Source organism: Saimiri boliviensis, chromosome 2 (genome assembly GCF_048565385.1).
Source record: "Saimiri boliviensis isolate mSaiBol1 chromosome 2, mSaiBol1.pri, whole genome shotgun sequence".
NCBI classification, from domain to species: domain Eukaryota; kingdom Metazoa; phylum Chordata; class Mammalia; order Primates; family Cebidae; genus Saimiri; species Saimiri boliviensis.
The window spans coordinates 137,047,175-137,068,773 of NC_133450.1; the positions used below are offsets into that span (position 1 = coordinate 137,047,175).

General features: G+C 48.0%; 1 protein-coding gene across 8 annotated transcripts in view; it reads right to left on the bottom strand.

Annotated features, from left to right (window-relative positions):
* CACNA1B (calcium voltage-gated channel subunit alpha1 B) overlaps positions 1-21,599 on the bottom strand; it is a 237,984-nt gene that overhangs the window by 37,729 nt on the left and 178,656 nt on the right. For all 8 annotated transcript variants that reach the window (XR_012516448.1, XM_074394405.1, XM_039461495.2 and 5 more), the window contains 4 exons: positions 15,548-15,664; positions 15,099-15,164; positions 13,490-13,581; positions 11,106-11,250 (listed from right to left, as the gene is read on the bottom strand). Coding sequence is in view for 7 of the 8 variants with exons in the window: in XM_074394405.1 (XP_074250506.1) it covers positions 11,106-11,250; positions 13,490-13,581; positions 15,099-15,164; positions 15,548-15,664 (420 nt within the window). In the remaining variant the exon portion in view is untranslated. The remainder of the gene's footprint in view (positions 1-11,105; positions 11,251-13,489; positions 13,582-15,098; positions 15,165-15,547; positions 15,665-21,599) is intronic.

The following is a 21,599-nucleotide window of genomic DNA, read 5'->3' on the forward strand; positions in this document are numbered from 1 at the left end:
CTGGTATACAGACACACTACTGATTTTTGTATACTGATTTTACTAAATTACTTTATAAGTTCTAAGAGTTTTTTTGGTGGAGCTTTTAGGGTTTTCTATATATAAGACCATATTGTCTGCAAACAGGAACAACTTGATTTCTCTCTTTCCAATTTGGATGCCCTTTACTTTTTTTCTCTTACATAACTGCTCTGGCTAGAACTTCCAGTACTATGTTGAATAAAAGTGGTGAAAGTGGGTACCCTTTCTTGTTCTAGATCTTTTCCCCATTCAGTATGATGTTGGCTGTGGGTTTGTCATATACAGCATTTATTGTGTTGAGGTATCTTCCAACCTAACTTGTTGAGTTTTCATTATAAAAAGAAGCTGAATTTTATATCAAATGCTTTTTCTCTGTCTATTGAGATGATGATATTGTTTTTGTCCTTCATTCTGCAGATGTGATGTATTATGTTGATTACTCATTTACTTATGTTGAACCATCATGACATCCCAGGAATAAATCCCGTTTTATCACAGTGAATTAAAATGTGCTGCTGGATTCAGTTACTACTAATTGCTACAAAATACTAATTTTCTTGAGAATTTTTGCATCTATGATCATCAGGAATAAATTGGTCTATAGTTTTCTTTTTCTTTCTGGTGTTTTTTTGTTCATTTTTGTTTCTGTTTCTGCTGTGTCCTTGTCTGGTTTTTATATTAGGGTAATGCTAGTCTTGTAGAATGAGTTTAGAATAATTCCCCCTTTTCAATTTCCCGGAAGAGTTTTAGAAAACTGGTATTAGTTCTTCTTTAAATGTTTGGCAGAATTCTCTGTTGAAACATCCTGGGCTTTTCTTTGATGGGAGATTTTTAAATTACAGATTAAATCTCATTACAGTAATTGGTCGTCTGTTCAGGTTTTCTTTTCTTCTTGGTTCAATCTTGGTAGGTTCCATATGTTCAGGAATTTATCCATTTCCATTAGGTTTTCTAATGTGTTGGTATATAGTTGTTCATAACAGTCACTAATGATCCCTTGCAGTTCTATGGTATTAGTTGTAATGTCTCCTTTTTTACTTCTGAATTATCTGTGTCTTTTCTTGCTTAGTCTAGGCTAATGGTTTGTCAATTTTTTGTTTACCTTTTCAGCCCACCCCACCCCCCTGCCTCTTTTTTGAGTCAGAGTCTGCCTCTGTTGTCTTGGCTGGAGTGCAGTGGCATAATCTTGGCTCACTGCAACCTCCGCCTCCTGAGTTCAAACAATTCTCCTGCCTCAGCCTCCTAAGTAGGTGGGATTACAGGTGCCTACCACTATGCCTGGCTAATTTTTGTACTTTTAGTAGAGACAAGGTTTCACCATGTTGGCCAGGCTGGTCTTGAACTCCTGACCTCAAGTGATTCACCTCGGCCTCCCAAAGTGCTAGGATTACAGGTGTGAGCCACTGTGACTGGCTGCATTTTTATTTTGCTGATCTTTTGTAATGTTTTCATCTCAATTTTGTTTCTTTCTTGCTCTGATCTTTATTATTTTTGTTCTTCTACTAATTTTTGGCCTGGTTTGGGTTTTATTCATAGTTATTTGAGATGTGGCATTCAGTCATTTGAAATCTTTCTGGTTTTTTATTTATTTTTTTTGAGACAAGAGTGTTACTCCGTGGGGCCCAGGCTGGAGGAGCGTAGTGGCACGATCTTGGCTCACTGCAACCTCCACTTCTTGGGTTCCACCGATTCTCCTGCCTCAGCCTCCAAAGTAGCTGAGACTGCAGGCATGTGTCACCATGCCTGGCTAATTTTTGCATTTTTTAGTAGAGACGGGTTTCACCATATTGGCTAGGATGGTCTCAAACTCCTGACCTCATGATTTGCCTGCCTTGGCCTCCCAAAGTGCTGGAATTACACCACACCCAGCCTCTTTCTGTGTTTTTCATGTAGGCTTTCATTGCTATAAATTGCCCATTTCATACTGCTTTTGCCGTATCACCTAAGTTTTGACATGTTGTATTTCTTCCCCACCTACCCCGCTCCCCTGGATGGAATTACGACATTTGCTTCTATTTTTATTTTTTATTTCCTCCCTTCCTTCCTTATTTCTTTCTTTCTTTTTTTGAGACAGAGTCTTGCTCTGTTGCCCAGAATGAAGTGCAGTGGTGCAATGTCAGCTCACTAGAAACTCTGCCTCCCAGGTTCAAGTGATTCTCCTGCCTCAGCCACCCAAGTAGATGGGATCGCAGCACCCACCACTATGCCTGGCTAATTTTTATGTTTTAAGTAGAGATGGGGTTTCACCATGTTAGCCAGGCTGGTCTCAAACTCCTGACCTCAAATGATACACTTGCCTCAGCCTCCCAAAGTGCTGGGATTACAGGCATGAGCACTGCGCCAGGCCAAATTGTAAAATTTCCTTCTTAATTTCTTAATTGGCCCATTTGTCATTCAGGAGAATGTTAATTTTCATGGATTTGTACAATTTCAAAAGTTCCTCTTGTTATTGATTTCTAGTTTTATTCCATTTTTGTTAGAAAAAAATACTTGATACAATTTCAATTCTTTTACACTTGTAGAGACTTATTTTGTGGCCTAACATGTGATCTATCCTGGATAATTTTCCATGTGATGATGAAGATAATGTGTACCATGCAATGGCTGGATGAAAAGTTCTGGAAATGTCTGTTAGGTCAATTTGGAATAAAGGGCAGTTTAAATCCCATGTTGGGTTTTTTGTTGTTGATTTTTTGTCTAGATGATCTGTTCAATGCTGAGCATTGAACTGAAATCCCCAATTTCAGTACTGGAATCTCTCTCTTTTTAGATCTAGTAATATCTGTTTTGTACATCTGGGTGCTCTACTGTTGGGTGCATATATATTGACAATTGTTGTATTTTCTTGATCAATTGATTTACCATTTTAAGACATTCCTTGCCTTAAAATTTTTTTTCTTAAAGAGATGGGGTCTTGGTATGCTGCCCAGGCTGGAGTGTAAAGTGGCTAGTCACAGGTATAATCACAGCACACTACAGTCTTGAACTCCTGGACTCAAGCAATCTTTCTACCTCAGCCTCCCAAGTAGCTGTAACTACGAAGTATGCACCACCACACTGGGCTTCTTTTCAGAGTTTTTAACTTAAAGTCTGCTTTGTCTGATATAAGTATAGCACTCCTGCTCAGTTTGGTTTTGTTAATGTAGAATATGTTTTTCATCCCTTTACTTTCACTCTATATGTGTCTTTATAGGTAATGTGAGCTTCTTGTAGGCAGCATATAGTTGGGTCATTTAAAAAAATCTATTCAGCCAATTTATATCTTTTAAGTGGGAGAATTTAATCCATTTATATGTATGGTAATCATTTATAGGTAGGACTTACTCCTGTCATTTTGTTAATTGTTTTCTGTTTTGTTATACTTTGTTCCTTTCTTCCTCTCATTGTCATTATAGTTTAGTGGTTTTCCGTAATAATAAGGTTTGATTATTTTCTCTTTCTCTTTTGTGAAAGTCACTCTACCAGTGAGTTTTATATTTTTGTGTGTTTTCATGATAGTAATTATCATGTTTTTGCTTCCAGATGTAGGACTCCCTTGTGTATTTCTTATAAGACTGGTCTAGTGGTGATGAATTCCCTCAGTTCTTGCTTGTCTGGGAAAGACTTTATTTCTCCCTCATTTCTAAAGGATATTCTTGACTAACAGTTATTTCATACACACACCGTTTTACCACTTTGAATATATCATCCCATTCTCTCCTGGTCTGTAAAGTTTCTGCAGACAAATCTGCTGTCAGTCTAATGGGGGATCCTGTTATATGTGACTTGATGCTTTTCTCATACTGTTTTTAGAATTTTATATTCTCTTTGAATTTTGAGAATTTGACCATAACACATCTTGGGGAAAACTCTTTTGGTTGAATCTATTTGAGGACTTTTGAGCTTCTTGGATTTGAATGTCCAGACTCTCCCTCTCCCCAGATTGGAATTTTTCTCTTCCCAGACTGGAATTTTTCAGCTATTATTTCACTGAAAAGTTTTTTTAATTTTTTTTGAGACAGAGCCTCACACTGTTGCCCAGGCTGTAGTGCAGTGGTGTGATCTCAGCTCACTGCAACCTCTGCCTTCGGGGTTCAAGCAATTCTCCTGCTTCAGCCTTCTGAGTAGCTGAGACTATAGGTGTGTGCCTCCATGCCCAGCTAATTTTTTTTGTATTTTTAGTAGAGAAGGGGTTCCACTACGTTGGCCAGGATAGTCTTGATCTCCTGACCTCATGATCCACTTGCCTTGGCCTCCCAAAGTGCTGGGATTACAGGCATGAGCCACCACACCCAGCCTCACTAAAAGGTTTTCTATACCTTTTTGCTTATCTTTTCCTTGTAAACATCCATAAAATAAATATTTTTTTGCATCATGGTGCTCTATAATTCTTGAAGGCTTTTCTTCACTCTTTTTCATTATTTCTTTTTTTCCCCTCTGAGTAGTTTCAAATGAACTATCTTCAAGTTCAGAGATTTATTTTTTCTTCTGCTTGATCAGATTCACTGTTAAAGTTCTCTGTTGCTAGTTTTTTATTTTTAATTTCATTCATTGAATTTGGCAGCTGCAGGATTTCTGCCTGGTTCTTTATGATTCCTACTTCTTTGTTGAATTTTTCATTCATATTGTGAACTGTGTCCCTGATTTCATTACATTGTCTATCTGTATTTTCTTGTATCTTGTACTTTTTTAAGAACATTATTTTGAATACCTTTTCTGGCATTTAAAAAATTTCTTTTTCAATGGGGTCGACTACCAAAGAGTTATGTTCCTTGGGTGATGTCACGTGTCTTGTGTCCCCTGATGTCTGTACATCTGGTAGAACAAATCACCCCTTCCAAACTTTTTACAGTACGGTTGGGTTTTAGCGTGCCAGCTGGAAAGGGTGTAGTTACTGTTTCCAAGTGCAGTGGTATAGTCTCTCTACAACTTCTTTAGCTGCATTTAAAATCAGCAGTTACGGCGGGCACTTCAATTGCCTAAGGTATAGAAGTTTGCTGCAGCAGCAGCAGCAGCAGCAGTGGCAGCAGTGGCAGTGGCAGTGTAGGCTTTAAATGTCCTCAGTGTCAAGGGCTTTTGGTGTCCTGTTATCTTTGTTTTCCCCACAATGGGAAGACTTAGCTAAGGGGATACCTCTTGGTATCAGGTCTGATGGCCTGCAATCAGCTGCAGCACCACTGGGTTCCAGGACCAGGTGCTCAGAGTGGCTATGCAGCTGGGGTCCTATGCTTAGAATCTCATGACCTTATTGTGGCACCTGAGTCTTGGGGTACAGGTTTGCTCTCTGTGGCAGGATTAGGTGTAGGTTGCCCACAGTGCCAGGATCTGACTCTAAGTAATCCCCTAGCAGCTCAGGCCTTGGGGTGAGATTATAGCTGTGATTTGACTCCTGGTTGCGGTGGGGACAGGGCATAGCACTGGTCCAATTCAGGAAAAAGGGGTGCCCTGAGGTTTTGGGCCTGAGAAGTTGGGTACAGTTGCAGTTCAGGAACCTGAACCTATAGGGCTTAGTGGCATCTTGGGTCCCAGGGGAAAAGGCACCATGTAGTAGTTACTCTAGACCCTGGGATGGTGGGGCTTGGCAGTATCCCAGGTTCTGCGAGACCAGGTATAGCAGCAGCAAGTACCCTAGAATGGCAGAGCATAGCTGTCATTTGAGCCCTGTGGAGGCAGGGAACTCCACTCCTCAGGGCTGTCTTAGCAGCTCAGACCCTGGGGGGCAAATCTAGCTCCAGGAAAGCAGGGCACTAGAGCCGTTGCTGAGCCAATGCTCTATGTATCTGGGATTGCAGGGTACTGTGTCAGTTCAGCCATGGGATGCACAGCCCTAAGTTGAGCCAGGGCACTGATTCCCGGGGGAGGGGGGTGGGCAAGGGCAATGTGCTGCTTCATCTCAGGCTTGGGGGATGTGACTGCTCTGGGTGGCCAATGCACTGTTTCCTGGGATGCAGGGAACTGCTTCAACTTAGGCACTGGGGAGGTGTGACTGCTCTGAGTAGCCAAGGTACTGTTTTCCCAGGAGGCAGCGTACCACTTCAGCTCTGGCTTGAGGGCATGGAAGGGAAAGGTAGGTGAAGCAGTTCCACCTCCACCTGGCCTCTCGGGGAAGGGTGTAACAGCTGTTGGCAGCTCAGCTTGGGGATGTCGGCCACCAGTCTCGATTACTTTGATGGCAGTTTGCCTCAGGGATAAAGGGAAGCTGTGGCCATTCCAAGAGCAAGACACACTACTACTGTTGTTCTAGTCCCTAGGTAGTAGACTGCAGCAACCACAGCAACCACAGGGACCACAGGGGCTGGGCAGTGTTGACTTTGTCTCTGTGGGGAACATAGCTGTGTGGACGCCAGGCAGCTGCCTCAGCTGGGGTTAGTTAGTGCCTTGAGGCCTGCAGGGGACCTGATTGGTGGGGTCTGTAGGTGTCTGAGGTAACGATGGGGGCTGCTAGGATCTCCTTGCTTACCTCCTTACCAAAAGGAAAAGTTTCCCTTGGGTCCCAGCTGACCCCAGTTGTGGGATGGGGTGGTGGCGTTTGCTAATGTGTTTCCTTCCATTCTCGGTGGCCATCCCAAGTTTCTGTGCTCACCAATGTCTCTGTTACTCCTCTGATGTACTCCAGCACTCTCCCTCAGTTATTTTCATTAAAATGTAGTTTTGTGTTTATTGTTCTGTCTTTTTAAGAAGGACAAGCACTAGAGGTTTCTAGTCCACCATCTTGCTGATGTCACTTCTCGTTTCTTAATTGGGTTGTTGTGTTGTTGTTGTTGAGTTGTAGAAGTTCTTTATATATTTTGTTAAATCAAGTTTAGCCTAAAGCTGTCCCCTTATATATTTTAAGTTCAGCCTAAAGATTTCTCTGTACCTAGTGAACTACAACCTAAATGGAAGTGTAAATAGACTGTAACCTATTATTGTGCCAATCATCAAGGTTTGGCCAATCAAAGGGGCCAACTGTCCAAACTGTGTTCAAATAAGGCAAACATTAAGCTGTAACTAATCCGGCTGTTTCTGTACCTCACTTCCATTTTCTGTACATCATATTCCTTTTTCTGTCCATAAATCATTTTCTGCCACGTGGCTGTGCTAGAGTTTCTGAGCCTACTCCGACTCAGGAGGCTGCACAATTTGTGAATCTTCCTTTGCTCAATTATACTCTGTTAATTTTAATTTGGCTCAAGATTTTCTATTAAAATTCTGAGATTAACCCCTTATCAAAAAGGTAATTTGCAAATATTTTCTCCAATTCCGTGGGTTGCCTTTTTATTCTGTTGATAGTGTCCTTTGATGCACAACAGTGTTTAATTTTGAGTAGAACAATTTGTTTTTTCTTTTATTGTGTTCTGGTATCAAATCTAAGACTCTGTTACTAAGTAAAAGGTCATAAAGATTTATCCACTGTGTTTTCTTCTAAGAGCTTTATAGTTATAGCTCTTACATCTAGTTCTTTAATTCTGTTAATTTTTGTATATTGTATAAGGTAGGGGTCCAACTCCATTCTTTCATATGTGGATGTCCTGTTTTTCCAGCAAAGAGTGTTCCTTTGCCATTATATGGTCTTGGGCTTCTCTTTATTAGGAAGTTTTTGGTTACTGAGTCAGTCTCCTTACTTGTTATAGGTCTGTTCAGATTCTCCACTTAATTCAGTCAGTTATGGTAATTTGTCTTTCTAGGAATTTATCCATTTCAAAAGCTTAGGTTCTAAACACAGGCTAAGATATTTAACATCTCTAAAACTCCATTTCTTCATTTAATAATAATAATAATACCAATCCCAGGACTGTCACAGGGACTAAAATAATGTATTCTAAGACTCTGCATAGTGCCTGACTCAATCAGCAGGCTGTCATGTCCAACCTCATTCCCTATTCTTCCATCTATTCCGATCAAGGTAACCAAATTCCAACCTAATCAAGTCCCGCCACCCATCCCAAATTCACGGTTCCATTTTTTCCAAGTCATTTCTCTATCAGACCAAACCATATCCAAGTGCTTCAAAGCATGAGTTGCCCAGCACGTCCAATCTGTGAGGGAAGTACCAGGAGGATTAGGATTACAGTTTCAGTCAAGAGACACTAGTGTTAGCCAAGAACCATGACGGAGGTCCATGGGGACAAGAACAAAGGACAGAGACCATAAAACACCCACTTCTCTGCAGAGGAGTGACAACTAAACCCAGGAAATCCTCATCCAGTGCTGCTAATCCTGGACGTGTCTAGTAAGTGCTGGCCCTGTGCATGGTGTGGTATCATAAATGTGGCTTTCTGGGGAACCCCATCTCTGCATCCAGGTACATGATGAGGTCAGGCTAGAAGGTTTGGCTTTGTGTCCATAGGTTTGGTGGTTCTTACAGCACCAGATGTCTTTGAACAGTAAAGAGACCAATGCCTCAGGAAAGACATTCTCCAAAAAGCCCACTCTCCCTGCTGCCCACAAGGGGTCTTCTGAGAGATCAGGAGATAACTCAAACATGGAACTCCTTCCCTTGGTTTCTGGCAAGTTTTTGCAGCTTCTTTCGTATTTCTCTATCAAAGCATAAATTTACCTGCCCCAAGTGCACACCATTCCCACCTCCTACTGTACCCACAAAGCCCACAGTCCGCCATCAGCAGAAGTCCTTGTATCTCCATCTCCTCTGAGCACTCTCCACTTCTTCTAGCTCTGGGTCAAACAGCTAAGAGGATGAATGTCCCCTCTGGTCTCTTCTTTAAAAACCTGTTGTCTGGGGCTCATATCATCTATTAAGTTTCCTTCCTTCATGAAAAACTTAGGACCTGGCTTGCTGGCTTCTGTTTGTGTCTCCACTTCTATTCTTGTTATCATTCTTGTTGCTTTTAAAATCCACAGAGATGGGATGACCACTGCCTCTCTCTCCATTCTTGAATGTTCTCACCCATCAGCTCAGCTCCTTGGTCCCACAACTCATGCTAAACATGCTTATCACCAGTGATCGTGCTAATGTTAGTGCAGTGATCTTGCAATGATAACGTAATGACGACAACAATGTTTACCAGTGGCTTCATACCACTGCCTCCTGAGTCTCCACCTCACACGTCCCACTCTTGCTCTCAGGGCCTACCCCCCCAGCTCACTTTTTCAAATAACTGCATCCCAAAACATGTCCTCATGAGAATCTCCAAATCCAGTGGCCTTGCCCCTCACCCTCCTCTGTCCCCAGCTTTGATCCCACATCTAACACAATAATCACACTCCTACACACACCCTTCTCTCCCTCCTTGCACTTGTCTGGAAAATCCCGAATTTGAATAATGTACCTTTCTACCCACGTACTGAGGAGTGAATGTGACTAAAGAAAAGCACAGCCCATGCCAGCTGTTCCTCCTTGGAATCCGGGCCACAGGCTCGAGGTGTTTCCTCAGTGCTGCTCACTGTCAAGAGCAGTTCTGTCCCAGCTGTGCTCCTCTCCTCTTACTGGCTCTCAAACTCGCAGCAACGAGGCCTTTGCTCCCACTATGCTAATGGAGACAACACCATACTAAGGGCGCCTATGGCCTCCGCCTTTACACATCTGATAAACAATTTTGTTTTTAGATGGAGTCTTGCTCTGTTGCCCAGGACGAAGCACAGTCGTGCTATTTTGGCTCACTACAACTTCTGCCTCCTGGGTTCCAGTGATTCTCTTGCCTCAGCCTTCTTTTTTTTTTTTTTTTTTTTGAGATGGGTCTGGTTCTGTTGCCCAGGCTGGAGTACAATGGCACAATCTCAGCTCACTGCAGCCTTGACCTCCCAGGTTCAAATGATTCTCCTGCCTCAGCCCCCTAAGTAGCTGGGATTACAGGTGCCACCGCCACGCCTGGTTAGTTTTTGTATTTTTAGTAGAGATGGAGTTTCACCATGTTGGCCAGGCTGGTCTCGAACCCCTGGCCTCAGGAGATCTGCCCACCTGGGCTTCCCAAAGTGCTGAGATTACAGGTATGAGCCACCGCATCCGGCCCAATGGACAATTCTTGGTCATCATCTTGCATCACCTTCCGTCAATATGGTGCGTGGCTGGTTACTTCCTCCCTCTGCCCTCTCCTGGCTCTCCACCTGTCTCCCTGACTGCTCCTCCTCAGTTTCAGGATCCAGTGCTCCTTTCTGCCTTCTCAAAGCCCTCGAGGCAGAGTCTTCAGCCTTCTTCTGAACATTGTTCTTCCTCTATGTCAATGTTCATCAAAGTTCGGCACACAGAGTCACCTTGAGCACTTGTTAAAACTCAGATTCCTGGATCCATCTCCAAGAGATCCTGATGCAGTCTGGGGAGGGGCCCAGAAATCTGTAGGTCTAACAGTCACTCAGGTGATGCTTTGGACGCAGGTCACTGCAGTAAGCTTCGCAATTAGCAGAGATCCGGCGAATATCATGCAGCCCCACAAACACTAAAGACAACTCATTTACATCTCCAGCCCAGAGGCTGACTGGGCGTCTCTGTTGCCTCCATCCCTAACCTAATCTCAGCTCCTTAGCACTCCCATCTCAGAAGAAGAACTGCTCACCCTGTGGCCCCGGAAAACCCCAGGATGTAGCCTGCTTTTCTCTCTTCTCGCATGCCCAACTCTCATCATCAGTCGTGGCAACTCTACTATTAAAATGCAGCCCAATCCCACCTCACACCCTTGCCTCTCCTTTCTCCAGGCCACTGCTGCCCCCAATCATCTCACTGCTCACTCTGCAGCCACGTCCTCCCCACTCACACCGAAGCCAGAGCAAAGCTGTAAAACATCAAGCAGATCCTGTGAAGCCCCCAGAGGCTTCTGCACACGTGGAATAAAATCCACATTTCTGGGGCCTGGCCTGCTGCCCTCCCCACCCAGGCCGGCTGCTTTCCTTGCACACCAGCTGGGATGCTGTTCCTTCATTCACCACAGTGGATGACTTCCAGAAGCTGGAAGTTAAGAGACAGTTGCCCCTGAAAATGTAACCCTTTTCCACAGACATCGAGGAAGGGCCTTTTCCATGGATGTCTCTGGGGAAACAAGGGCCATGAGCATGGACTCAGCTTGTGACATGGCCTGGATCAGAGTCAGGGATCAGCAGGAGATGTCGGGGGGCACCTGAGCGGCACCAAGACAAGACGTGGCCCTGGGAGGGGCACAGTGACCAGGACTCACCAGGAAGGAGCACAGGAAGATGAAGGAGACGAAGTAGAAGTAGGCAAAGTCGCTCCCACACTCGGTGGCGTTGGCCTGCTCATCACAGGCCTGGTTGCTCAGGCAGGACAGCATGATCTCGTGCCAGGCCTCCCCCGTGGCGCTCCTGAGAAGAAGAGCAGAGCCATGAGGCCCCCAGAGGCACTCAAGGAAGCCCCAGCTGGCCAGGAGCCATAGGAGCCTGAGCCCTGTGGGGCTTCCAAGCATGCCCACTCCTTTGAGCTCCTTCCCACAGAGAGCTCACACGTGTGCAAGGCCTGAATCACAGGTGCTGCTTCTTCAAAAGAAATTTCTGGCATTAGGTTTCCAAACTAATCATTAATTGGGTAAGCAATGCTTACTAAAAAGTACGTACTGTACCAGGGGCCAGCGCCAGGGTGAGCACCTGTTTGTGTATACCACAGGCCCCAGTTGTGCTCCTGACCTCCTCCCAGACACACGCATTTCGAGAAATGGTGACTCCTTCCAGCTGCTCTGACCAAAAACGTGGACATCATCTTTGCCTCCCCCCTCTCTCTCCATATCTGGTTCATCAGCTCATCTGCCTTCAAAACATAGCCAGGCTGTCACCACCCCTCACTGTCCTAGGCCAAGCAACCGCGACCTGCCCTGTGCAGTGGCGGCTTCCAAGCTGATCTTCACACTCTGCCCTACACAGCAGGAAGCAGGTCCACTGATCACAGGTTAGATCACATTTCTTCTCCTCTCAAAACCTTCCAACAACTTCCCATGCTCACCAGAAATGCCAAAATCCACATGACTGCCCACAGCACTGTGGGACCTGCTGCCCATTCTTTCCCTGACTTCACCCCCATCTTGGTTCTAGCTCAGGCCACTCCAAGCATCCTGGCCTCTACTGGTCCTTGAACACCTCAAGAGCACCCAGCCACCCTGGATGCTCCTGCACAGAGTCTGTTCCTGGACGCAGGCAACACCAGGCGCTTGCAGGGTACAAGTGGGTCAGAGGCCTAGACCCTCATCTCCACGTCTCTGTGTGTGGCCAGCCCCAGGCAGAAGCTAGGCCCACTCCTTACTGACGACAGCCAGGGGCAGGGGTTCCTGCAGGGCTGCTGCTTCTGCCTACGCCGGTCCTGACTGGTAAGGCTGAAGGAGATGAAGTAGTTCCCATGGAACACAAAGTTCAGGGAAAAACAGAAAGCCGTGAGACCAAAGGCTTCAAAACTAAGGCTGACTTTATAGGTTTGCCTTAACTCCTCTGCAGCGTGAGTCAGAATATTAATAAACAAGGAAAAATCAACGCAGCCACTAAAGCACAGACAGCACCATCTGGGGCAGCATCAGCCTGAGGGCCCCTGCCTGTCTCATACAAAGAAACAAGTCTAAGAGGTCTCTCCAGGCAGCTCAGCAAAGCAGGTCTGGGGCTGAGCTCACACCAGCATGTATCTGCAGGCAGGGTGGGCTCTGTCGAGCATTCCCCAGGGCTGGCTGTGCAGCAGCCCAGTGCATTTACATACATGAACTGAAATGGTAAATCCCTAAAAGAGTTCCTTCCTTCTGTCCCAGGCTCATGAGTGATAAACTGAGGGAGACTCAGGAGACAGGAAAACACTTCACCCACCTCCCCTCTGCTCCCAAGTTCACTCTCAAACCAGGATGGCCCATAGCTCCTGTTCCACGCCCAGGAACAGCAGCTGGTGCCAAGCCCTCTCCTGGGCACGGCTCAGCCAGGAGGCCTCCGAAGGCCCCAAAGCTGGTGCCATGGGGCCCCTCCAGATTCTGCCTGTTACTTGGCTTGGCTGCATGCAGGAGCCCAAGGAATGGCAGCTCCCATGAGAGATGATGGAAAATAAAGGTGTGTTCACACCAGCAGTTCTGGCCAGCTGGGTTCCTTGGGCCACTAAGTGGCTGGAGACTCTCCTGGCAGCAGTTTCCTCTGCGGCCCTGCTTCCCAAGAGCCCACCACTCCCTGGAATCAACAAGGGCGCAGGTGGAAGGCTGGAGGCCCACACATCAAGAGAGCCCCTGCTAGGCACCTTTGTCCTCCCAGACCTCTGACTGCAGCCTTACCACCAGCCCCTGAGCTGCCGCCAGGGAGCACAGACGAGGCAGCAGTAGCTGGCCTGGCCCAGGGCTCCCAGGATGACCTCCCTAAGGGCTTCCCTTCAGCTTGTTCCGAGATTGGGGCAGACATCAAGAGCCGTTGGAAAAGATGAGCAGAGAGGGGGAGAACCAGAAAGGCCTGCTGAGGTGCTGAGGGGAAGCCAGTGGGGTTGGGGAATTCAAAGGGGGTGGTCTCCATGGTAGGCCCCTACCCTTCTTCATCCCGAGTAAAGCAGCCCCTGATGGAAGAGCAAACGTCAGCCTGGGCTGACCGAACAACACACCTGAACAGCAGCATCAGGGCTTGCAGAAACGTCCGGAAGTTGTTGTGCCGGTTGATGCTGGTGTCATCATCCAGGGCGATATTCCCAAACACCTGCAATGGGGAAGAGCAATGGCACAGCACTGCTGGGTCTGCAGGAGCTGCCGCAGGAGGGCCAAGAGGCCATGGCACAAGCTTCGGGGCCTTCGGAGGCCCCTTGGCCGAGCTGCGCCCAGGAGAGGGCTCGGCACCAGCTGCTGTTCCTTGGCGTGGAACAGGAGCTGTGGGCCGTCGTGGTTTGAGAGTGAATCTGGGAGCACAGGGGAAGTGGGTGAATGTGTTTTCCTGCCTGAGAGGGTGTGCAAGCCACACAGGGACCCCACATGGGATGAGCAGCTGCCCTCCACCAGAGAACTCCCACCCAGGAGAGGCCAGAGTGTGTACCCAGTATAGACACCCACTCAGTGGCTAAACACGTGCTGGCTCCAGCTCTGAACCTGTCTACAGACGAAGTCCAAAATATAAGAACGGCCCAGAGCTAGGTTTGTGAGGCCGCTGCTACACATAACACAGCAAGTGTTTTCAAGTGGGATCATCATCCACTCCAAAGTAGATATTATGTTGGTAACAGGTCTGAAAAATCATAGGAAAATGACTTTTAAAACATGCATAACACAAAGGGCTTTTTATCCACTTTAATCGATTTTTCCACAGTAAGAAACGCAAATGGGTCAGTAATTGTACTTAGCCCAAAATCTGGAATCTGGCTGCAAATTTATGGACTATCAAGTCCACAAAGATCAGTAATGTACGTGCTCTTGTATATCACCAGATCAAAGCAGGAAAAAAAGATACATTTATTTTAAATAGCATCAGATCTCTGCAAATTTTAAAGCAAGAGAATTCTTCAATCCCTGAAATACAGTTTTTTAGGGAACCTTTGAAAAAATGGCACCTCCCATCACAAATTAACATATGGGTTCTTCTTCCATCTCTACTGTTGGAAAGTGGTCAGAGGCCAAAGGTTTATAACTGGGACACTGCTTTATGTTTTTCAAATGCTTTTTCCCAAATAGCTGACAAAATGTTCTTTGGCAAAATAAAGAAAATCTAAATTATGCAAGCCACGTGTGCCCAGTGCAGGGTCTAATGTGCTCCTGCTCACACTCTCAGGTGGTTTTCCTTAGCAGCATGCCACTCTGGACGCTGCGGTGCAGGCTGCTCGGCACAACGGCTGTGCTCAAATGCACCGCCACCGCACGGCCCACACCCATGCTGACCTGTGCCCCAACACCCTACCATCACCGGCCGGAGGCCCATGCAGCCCTCAAGAACACTGTGGTCCATCCACCTGGAGAGGCGGCAATGGGCTGAGGGCCAGAGCTGCCCCACACCAGGGTGGCCCTGGGCAAGCGGCCCAACCTTGTGGCACCTCCGTGTCCTCCCCCATAAAACAGTTTTTCTGACGAATATGTAAGTTCATGAAGTGCTCAAAGCAGGATCTGGCTCACAGAGAAAGTTCACTAAGGGTCCGCTGATTATGACTATGATTTAACAATCATGATCAGTGCCCCTCTGCTCCGGGGAACGGGAGGCCAGGGCTGCACTCTCTCTCAAAGGGGAGCACCCACCTGCATGCCAATGATGGCGTAGATGAAGAACAGCATGGCGATGAGCAGACACACGTAGGGCAGGGCCTGCAGAGACAGGGGCAGGTCGGCTACAGGCGCCTCCCGGCCCCCACACCCAGGCCTCGTGCTAATGATGGCTGGGCCTTTGAGGCCACACAGACCTCAGCCTATGCCAGCTCCATCCCACTGGCCACCAAGCCCCTTTACCAACTAATGCCCCGGTTTCTTTATCTTTAACTTGGAGTCATCAAACCCGCCTCACAGTTCTTTGTGAGCATGACCAAGAAAACCTATGGACAACTCAAAATGTCTTTATAAATGACAACAGGACAATGGGTACAACCATGAGACCTGGACGCCACACCCTCTTCCAGCCTCCCAGAGGAGGGGATGCTGCGGGTGGGGGCAGAGGAAGAGGGCAGAAAGCACGGGGCCCCTGCCCAGCCCACCTTGAAGGACTGCACAAAGGTCCAGAGCAGGATGCGGATGGTGTAGCCCTGGCGGAGCAGCTTGATCAGCCGTGCAGCTCGGAAGAGGCGGAGGAAGCTGAGGTTGATGAAATTGTTCTGCAGAGAAGAGGAATTGTTCTCTGACCTTCAGAAGCCCTGAAAGGGCAGGCAAGCTGCTGCCACCCTGCAACCTCTCCCCACATCCCTGGGGCCCCAAAGAAAAGTGGTTAAAAAGATTAAAATAAAAAATCTCTGCTTCACAGTCTAAGCAGCAATCGGCCACCAGAAAATCTTCCAGAAGTAAAGCTTGTCCTTGCAAATCACTTCTCATGCAGCAGATCAGAGAAAACCTCCTCGGCTCTAAGTCCCCTCCCCACTCCCAACCATGAGCAACAGAGAGAAAAGTTCTCCCAGCCATCTACCTGATGCCAGGTGAGCTGTGAGATCACCTGTGGCTGGGCCTCCAACAGTGACCACCTCTCACAGGACACGGCCAAGCTGACCACGTGCAGGGCATGACTGCTTCTCCACTGAGCACCCCTGAAGGGATCCCCGCCCAGGCTTCACAGCCATGCCCTTCCCTTCCTAGCTCAGTCAGAGAAGCCCTTGCTTGCCTGGGACCCCAGCTGGGACCTGGTAGAGGGGAAAACACTTCCTCTGAGGCTGCTCCAGGTGTGTGCAGATAAGTTATAGAAGGTACAGCTATTCTGCTGCTCCCACCACGGAAGCCATCTCTGCAATCCACAAACAGGCCTCTGCTTTAGAGAACCCAGGCTGTCTAGCATAGCTCCCTCATCCAAGGGGCTCAAAATCCAGCACAAGGATAAACAGATAACCCTGGGACTCCACAGATTACCTAGGAGTAAAACCTCCATTTGGCCCCAGGGCACTTGAATTACTGTATTGGCACATCTCTTTCAGGGGAGCAGGCTCTGGGGAGGTGCCCGTGCAGAGATGGGGGTGCTTGTGGACCCAGGAGGCTTTCTGCCCTCTGTCTACCTAGAGGTCAGGTGCTCACACACAGCCTGAGAGCAGCTTCCTGCCACTGCAACATTTTAAAATACACAAGCAGCTCAGGCTCAGAGACACGTTTGTGTTGTCAGGTTCAGTCATCAAATAAAGAAAATACAGATGTCGAATTAGACAGCAGCAGCGGGAGCACATGCGGGCACAGAGGCGGTGAGAGCCTGGCAGGGCGTCTCGACTCTCCAGGGCTACGTCAGGTGGGAATGAGGCATCGGTGGAAGAGTGGGTCTCATTCTTACTTCCAGGGACAGTGGCCTAACCCATACTCAGAGGACATCTTTACCTCGGTCTGTCACTTCCACCACAGAGGCATGATGGCTGAGTACTCAAGTTGGGGAATGGCTCTCAGGCAGGATGCTGGAACTGTGGGAGCAGGACTGGTTTTAAACGATATCCATGGCCATTAGGCACAAGGACAGGCTGACTATGATCCAAATCAGCAAGAAGACAGCAGTAGACTTCAGGGTGTGATGCCAGAGGGCAAACAAGCGTACCTATAGCTCCCTAACCTGCTTGGGCCAGGGAAAGAAAATCTCCATGGTAGACAAGATGGCCAAGAGCTGCCTGTACCCACAGAGAAGCTGGCCATCTTCGGAACATGGGTGCAAGGTGGGAGGACCGCAGTCTCCAGTGTCAGGAGACCCTTATGTAAGATGACGAAGCAGAGCCGGCGGCTGGAGGCCCACACTCTGAAACCAAGTGCTCAGGAGGTCTGCAGGGGCAGGGACTGGGGCAACATAGCACCCACTGGCTCAAAGCAGTGCACAGTCAGGCAGCGGCATGGACAAGATTTCCTGAAGACACTGGGGAAAATAAAGGCTGCCAGGTAAGAAGGAAGGACTGGAAGACAACAGGGCAGGTGAAATGTGAGTAGAAAGTAATAGTTTGTCCACATCACTTAATCCATGAATGCCAAACTCAGCCACCATCATTCTCCGCTTTTGTGGAGACCCACATTCCCCCAACCCCTGGCTTCTCTCGGGGATTCTGTGGGTACTCAGGAGCCGGAGGCAGGAGACGGGCACCCTGGAGAGCTATGAAGACAGACGGTGATGACAGCCACAGATGTCCGAGCACAGCGTGGCAGGCCAGGCACCATGCCAGCTGCACGCAGGAGAGCAAGGGACAGAAGCACATGCAGCATCACGCCGTGCACCTGCACCATCACCTCTGGCCTCAGCGGGCCCCTCGGAGGCATACACAGCCTGCCCCATCCTCAGAGTCCATGGCTTCTGTTACACAAGCTCACAGCCACACCTACCTCAAGGCCAGGCCCTTCCTTGCTTTCACCTGAGTGGAAAAAGGTCTGCAGCACCCCAAAGGCACACCATCGTGCCCTCAATGTGGTGGCTGACTCACCTTGAAGGGACAATGTTCCCTAACCCTTCAATCCTCAGCTTTCTCATCCACAAAGCAGAAACATGGAGACACCCAGTCTGGCAGGTGAGGAGTACTTGAGAAAAGGGATTTAAAATTGCACTTCGCACTGCAGGACATCCTGCCAGGACACTGACCACTGACCCTAGACCAAGACTAGCATCCCTGTATCCAAGACCACCACGACCTCTGGTCGGAGTCATAGGTAAGTGAGGACCTGTCCCGAGTGTCAGCCGGGCACCACACCCAGATCTGTGGGCCACGCACCATGCCACAGGATAAGGCCCAGCAGGTGTAAAAAACGACTCTGTGGCTCCCTTTCATTCTAACGAGGACAACGAATGAAGACGGGAAAGACAAGTGCACGTGCGCATGCGTAACGTGTCAGGTGTGCGTGTGTGGTGGAGAGAGGCCAGGGGACAGTGTGGGGAAGGGCTCTCTGAGGAGGCGATGCTGAACAGGGGCCTAACTGGCATGAGCTGGACATGTGCAGATGACATCCTGTTTCTGCAGCATCAAATGGCGTTTTCTCAAAACTCAAGCTCCAATTGTGAACTGCTGTATCACAAGCATTCACTTTTATATGACCCTCAAATATCTTCTACTTTACAGTAATTTCCACAGTCACAGCTAAAGTTGGGTTGGCTACCAAATAACTTTGCCCTAAAATTCCTGAAGACCCAGTAGGAAGCTCTGGTTGGACCAGCGCTCCACATGAGTTTGCTGACCGAGGCACACACACGATTCAGTGACATGCGAATGAGGAGCCTCCACTCTGCTGCCTCTGGGGGGCAGAGCCCCCTTCTTCTACTCAGCCCTACAAGAATGCTTCTCAATCACGAAAACAAATCTCTAAGCCCTGCCCCTGAGCCCTGAACCCCAGGCCTGACCCTACCCACCCACAGGCGAGGTCCGTCAAGGAAGTGTGGATGCTATAGGGGACACTGAAGAGGCCACCTGGGGAAAGCCGAGCCTTCTTGACTGGCATGATGGGGACACAGCAGGTGGGAGATGGCTGTGCAACAGAAACCATGTGCTCGCGGGGACCAGGAACTCATGTCCTACAAAGCATCCCCAAATTTGAGCCAGTCCCAACAGGAAAAACTGCCCTAGACACTAACCCACTCCAGAAACCCCACCTCCCTCTCCTTGGCCAGGTCTTAGGGAAGCCCCGCCCAAGGCCAGTTTCAACAATCACACCATTCCCCGGAGGGCCCTCAAAAGTCCTGCTGGACACCCAGAGCTGAGGGAGCCAGTCCAGGAGGCCAGAGGTGGTGGCCGCAGCCACATCCAACCACACACCCAGAGGGCAGCGGGCTGGAGTCCCCGGAACCAGAGGGCAGGAGAGGGGCAGAGCAAGCAGAGCAAGGACCTTCGAGAACCATTCAGAGTCGTGAAACCAACCGTTTCCTACATGTGATGTTTTCATGGAGGGATATTTGCATATTATTTACAAATTGGGGAGGTTTGAGCAGCAGGTGCGCAACATACAGACGGAGACATGGGTTTTCGCATTGTATGTTGGTTGGATGGCGTGAGTCAGCAGGTAGGTTAAGGAAAATCAAGAACAAAAACAAAAAACAAAAGAGAAAATGAGTCATCAACACAAGCAAAAACTCAGACTCTGATTATTTAACTAGAAAATTTTAGGATTTTGGTAAACTGCATATTTTTCTTAAAATATATCAGATCAAAACATGTTTTTGAAATCTGTAGGTTATGCAAACAAGGCAGCATTTGCATTCTTGTTTGTAATGCAAATCCAAAGATGACTCACAGACACTTATTTTTTTATTTCCAGGCAAAGAAATCAATGTCAGTTTCATGCTTGCTTGGAGCCGTCTCTCTGGGTGCCCTTGCTAAAACTCTGTTTTGATTTTTAAGTTGGGAATGGGAACTGACACTCATATTTTTGCCTAAGAAAAAAAAGTGCATTCACAAAGTAAACATATGAAGTGGCTCCGAATGAAAAACAAACACACAAACAAAACACAGCACCACCAGTCCACATGACGGCTTTCCCTTCATCTTTTCTCCTCCAGGCAGAGGAGCCGACCACCTAGGCTCCGGGAGTAAGGGTGGCCAGGGGACAGCTGAGCCTTCAAATCGGCAGCTCTCAGGCCCCCCACCTGCTGGGTGTCCAAGGTTGGCAGGAACTGCCAAGAAGGCCTTGCTTCAGGGTCTGACATGACTATAACAGCCCGGCCTCGACTGTCAACGTGTAGCTGAGGGGCTGAGTGTGGGTTATTCTGGCTGCCTGCATTGCAGCAGATATCTGCCTTGTATCAAGGCCTCTGGCCTACACTGGGGCCTCTGTGGGGTGTAGGGAGGTTTTCCTAGAACCCGGCTGGCACTGGTGCTCTCTGCACATGTCTGATGCCAGCCAGGTGCCCTCCACTGTGTGCTCTCTCAGCAGTCAGCAGTCACTGCCCCTCCTGGAAAGGAGGCTCACACATGCAGAACCCCCCTGCCCCAGCTGTGTCCTTGCAGCTGGGAGCTCGGTGTTCAATCACTTTATTTGATGAGTAAAGATTTGTTTCCAAGGAGGAGGCCCTCAGGAATCAGCAGTGCAGCCCGCCTGTGCCCCTTGGAAAGCGCACTGGGACTAACTGCTTCTGGGTGAGATGCACACAGAGGAGGCAACCACTAGGAAATGCAACACCAGGGCTGGGGCAACAGAACTTTTCTGATTTTTCTGATTAAATGTCAGGTTTCAGCTTATTTGCTGGGATTACTCAGATCATTAACTTTTTAAAATCATAAAGCATATCATATAAAAATTATGCACAAATATTTTAAAGAAAAGTAAAACCGAATATCTACATATTCATTACCCGGTTTTAGGAATGGAACATCACCATCGCTTCTGAAGCCTTTCTTGGGTCTCCCTTCCTCCTCTGAAGATCCAGCAACTACCCTTCCTCCTTGTTAATCACAGCTTGCTTTTCAGCTGTACCATAAACTCTGAAAATGCATTGTACATTTGCCTGTTCCTAGCCTTTGTGGTGGGATCAGGCCTCTCACAGGCTTCTTTGACTTGCACAGACCTATGCTCTGACAGGAAACTGTTTCTGAGAAGCATCCACACTGATGTCACTGGAAGGGGATGCACACACAGAAACCCCCTCAAAGCTGTATTTGCAGTGGGGAACTCAATTTCACGTCATTTGCATATTTTCACTGCTATGTGGCCCTTCACATTAACAGACCCTAACAACTGGCACATTCTGTTACTGATGGGCACTCAGATGCCTCTGTGTTTGGTCAGCAGGATACTGGTGCCAGGAACACGTGTGAAAATGCCTCTGGGGGTCATCTGCACAGAACTCTCTGAAGTACAGTTGCTAAGCTGCGTGTGCATGTCCAACTTTCGAGGTGCTGCAGGGCCCTCCCAGAGAGGCTGTGCCAGCTGGCATGCCCATCAGCAGTGCCAGAGTTCTGTGTTGTTTTTTTTAAAACAGAGTCTTACTCGGTCACCCAGGCTGGAGTGCACTGGTGCAATCTTGTCTCCCTGTGACCTCTGCCTCCTGGTTTCAAGCAATTCTCATGCCTCAGCCTTCCAAGTAGCTAGAATTACAGGCGTGCATCTGGTGAATTTTTGTATTTCTAGTAGAGATGGAGCTTCGCCATGTTGACCAGGCTGGTCTCG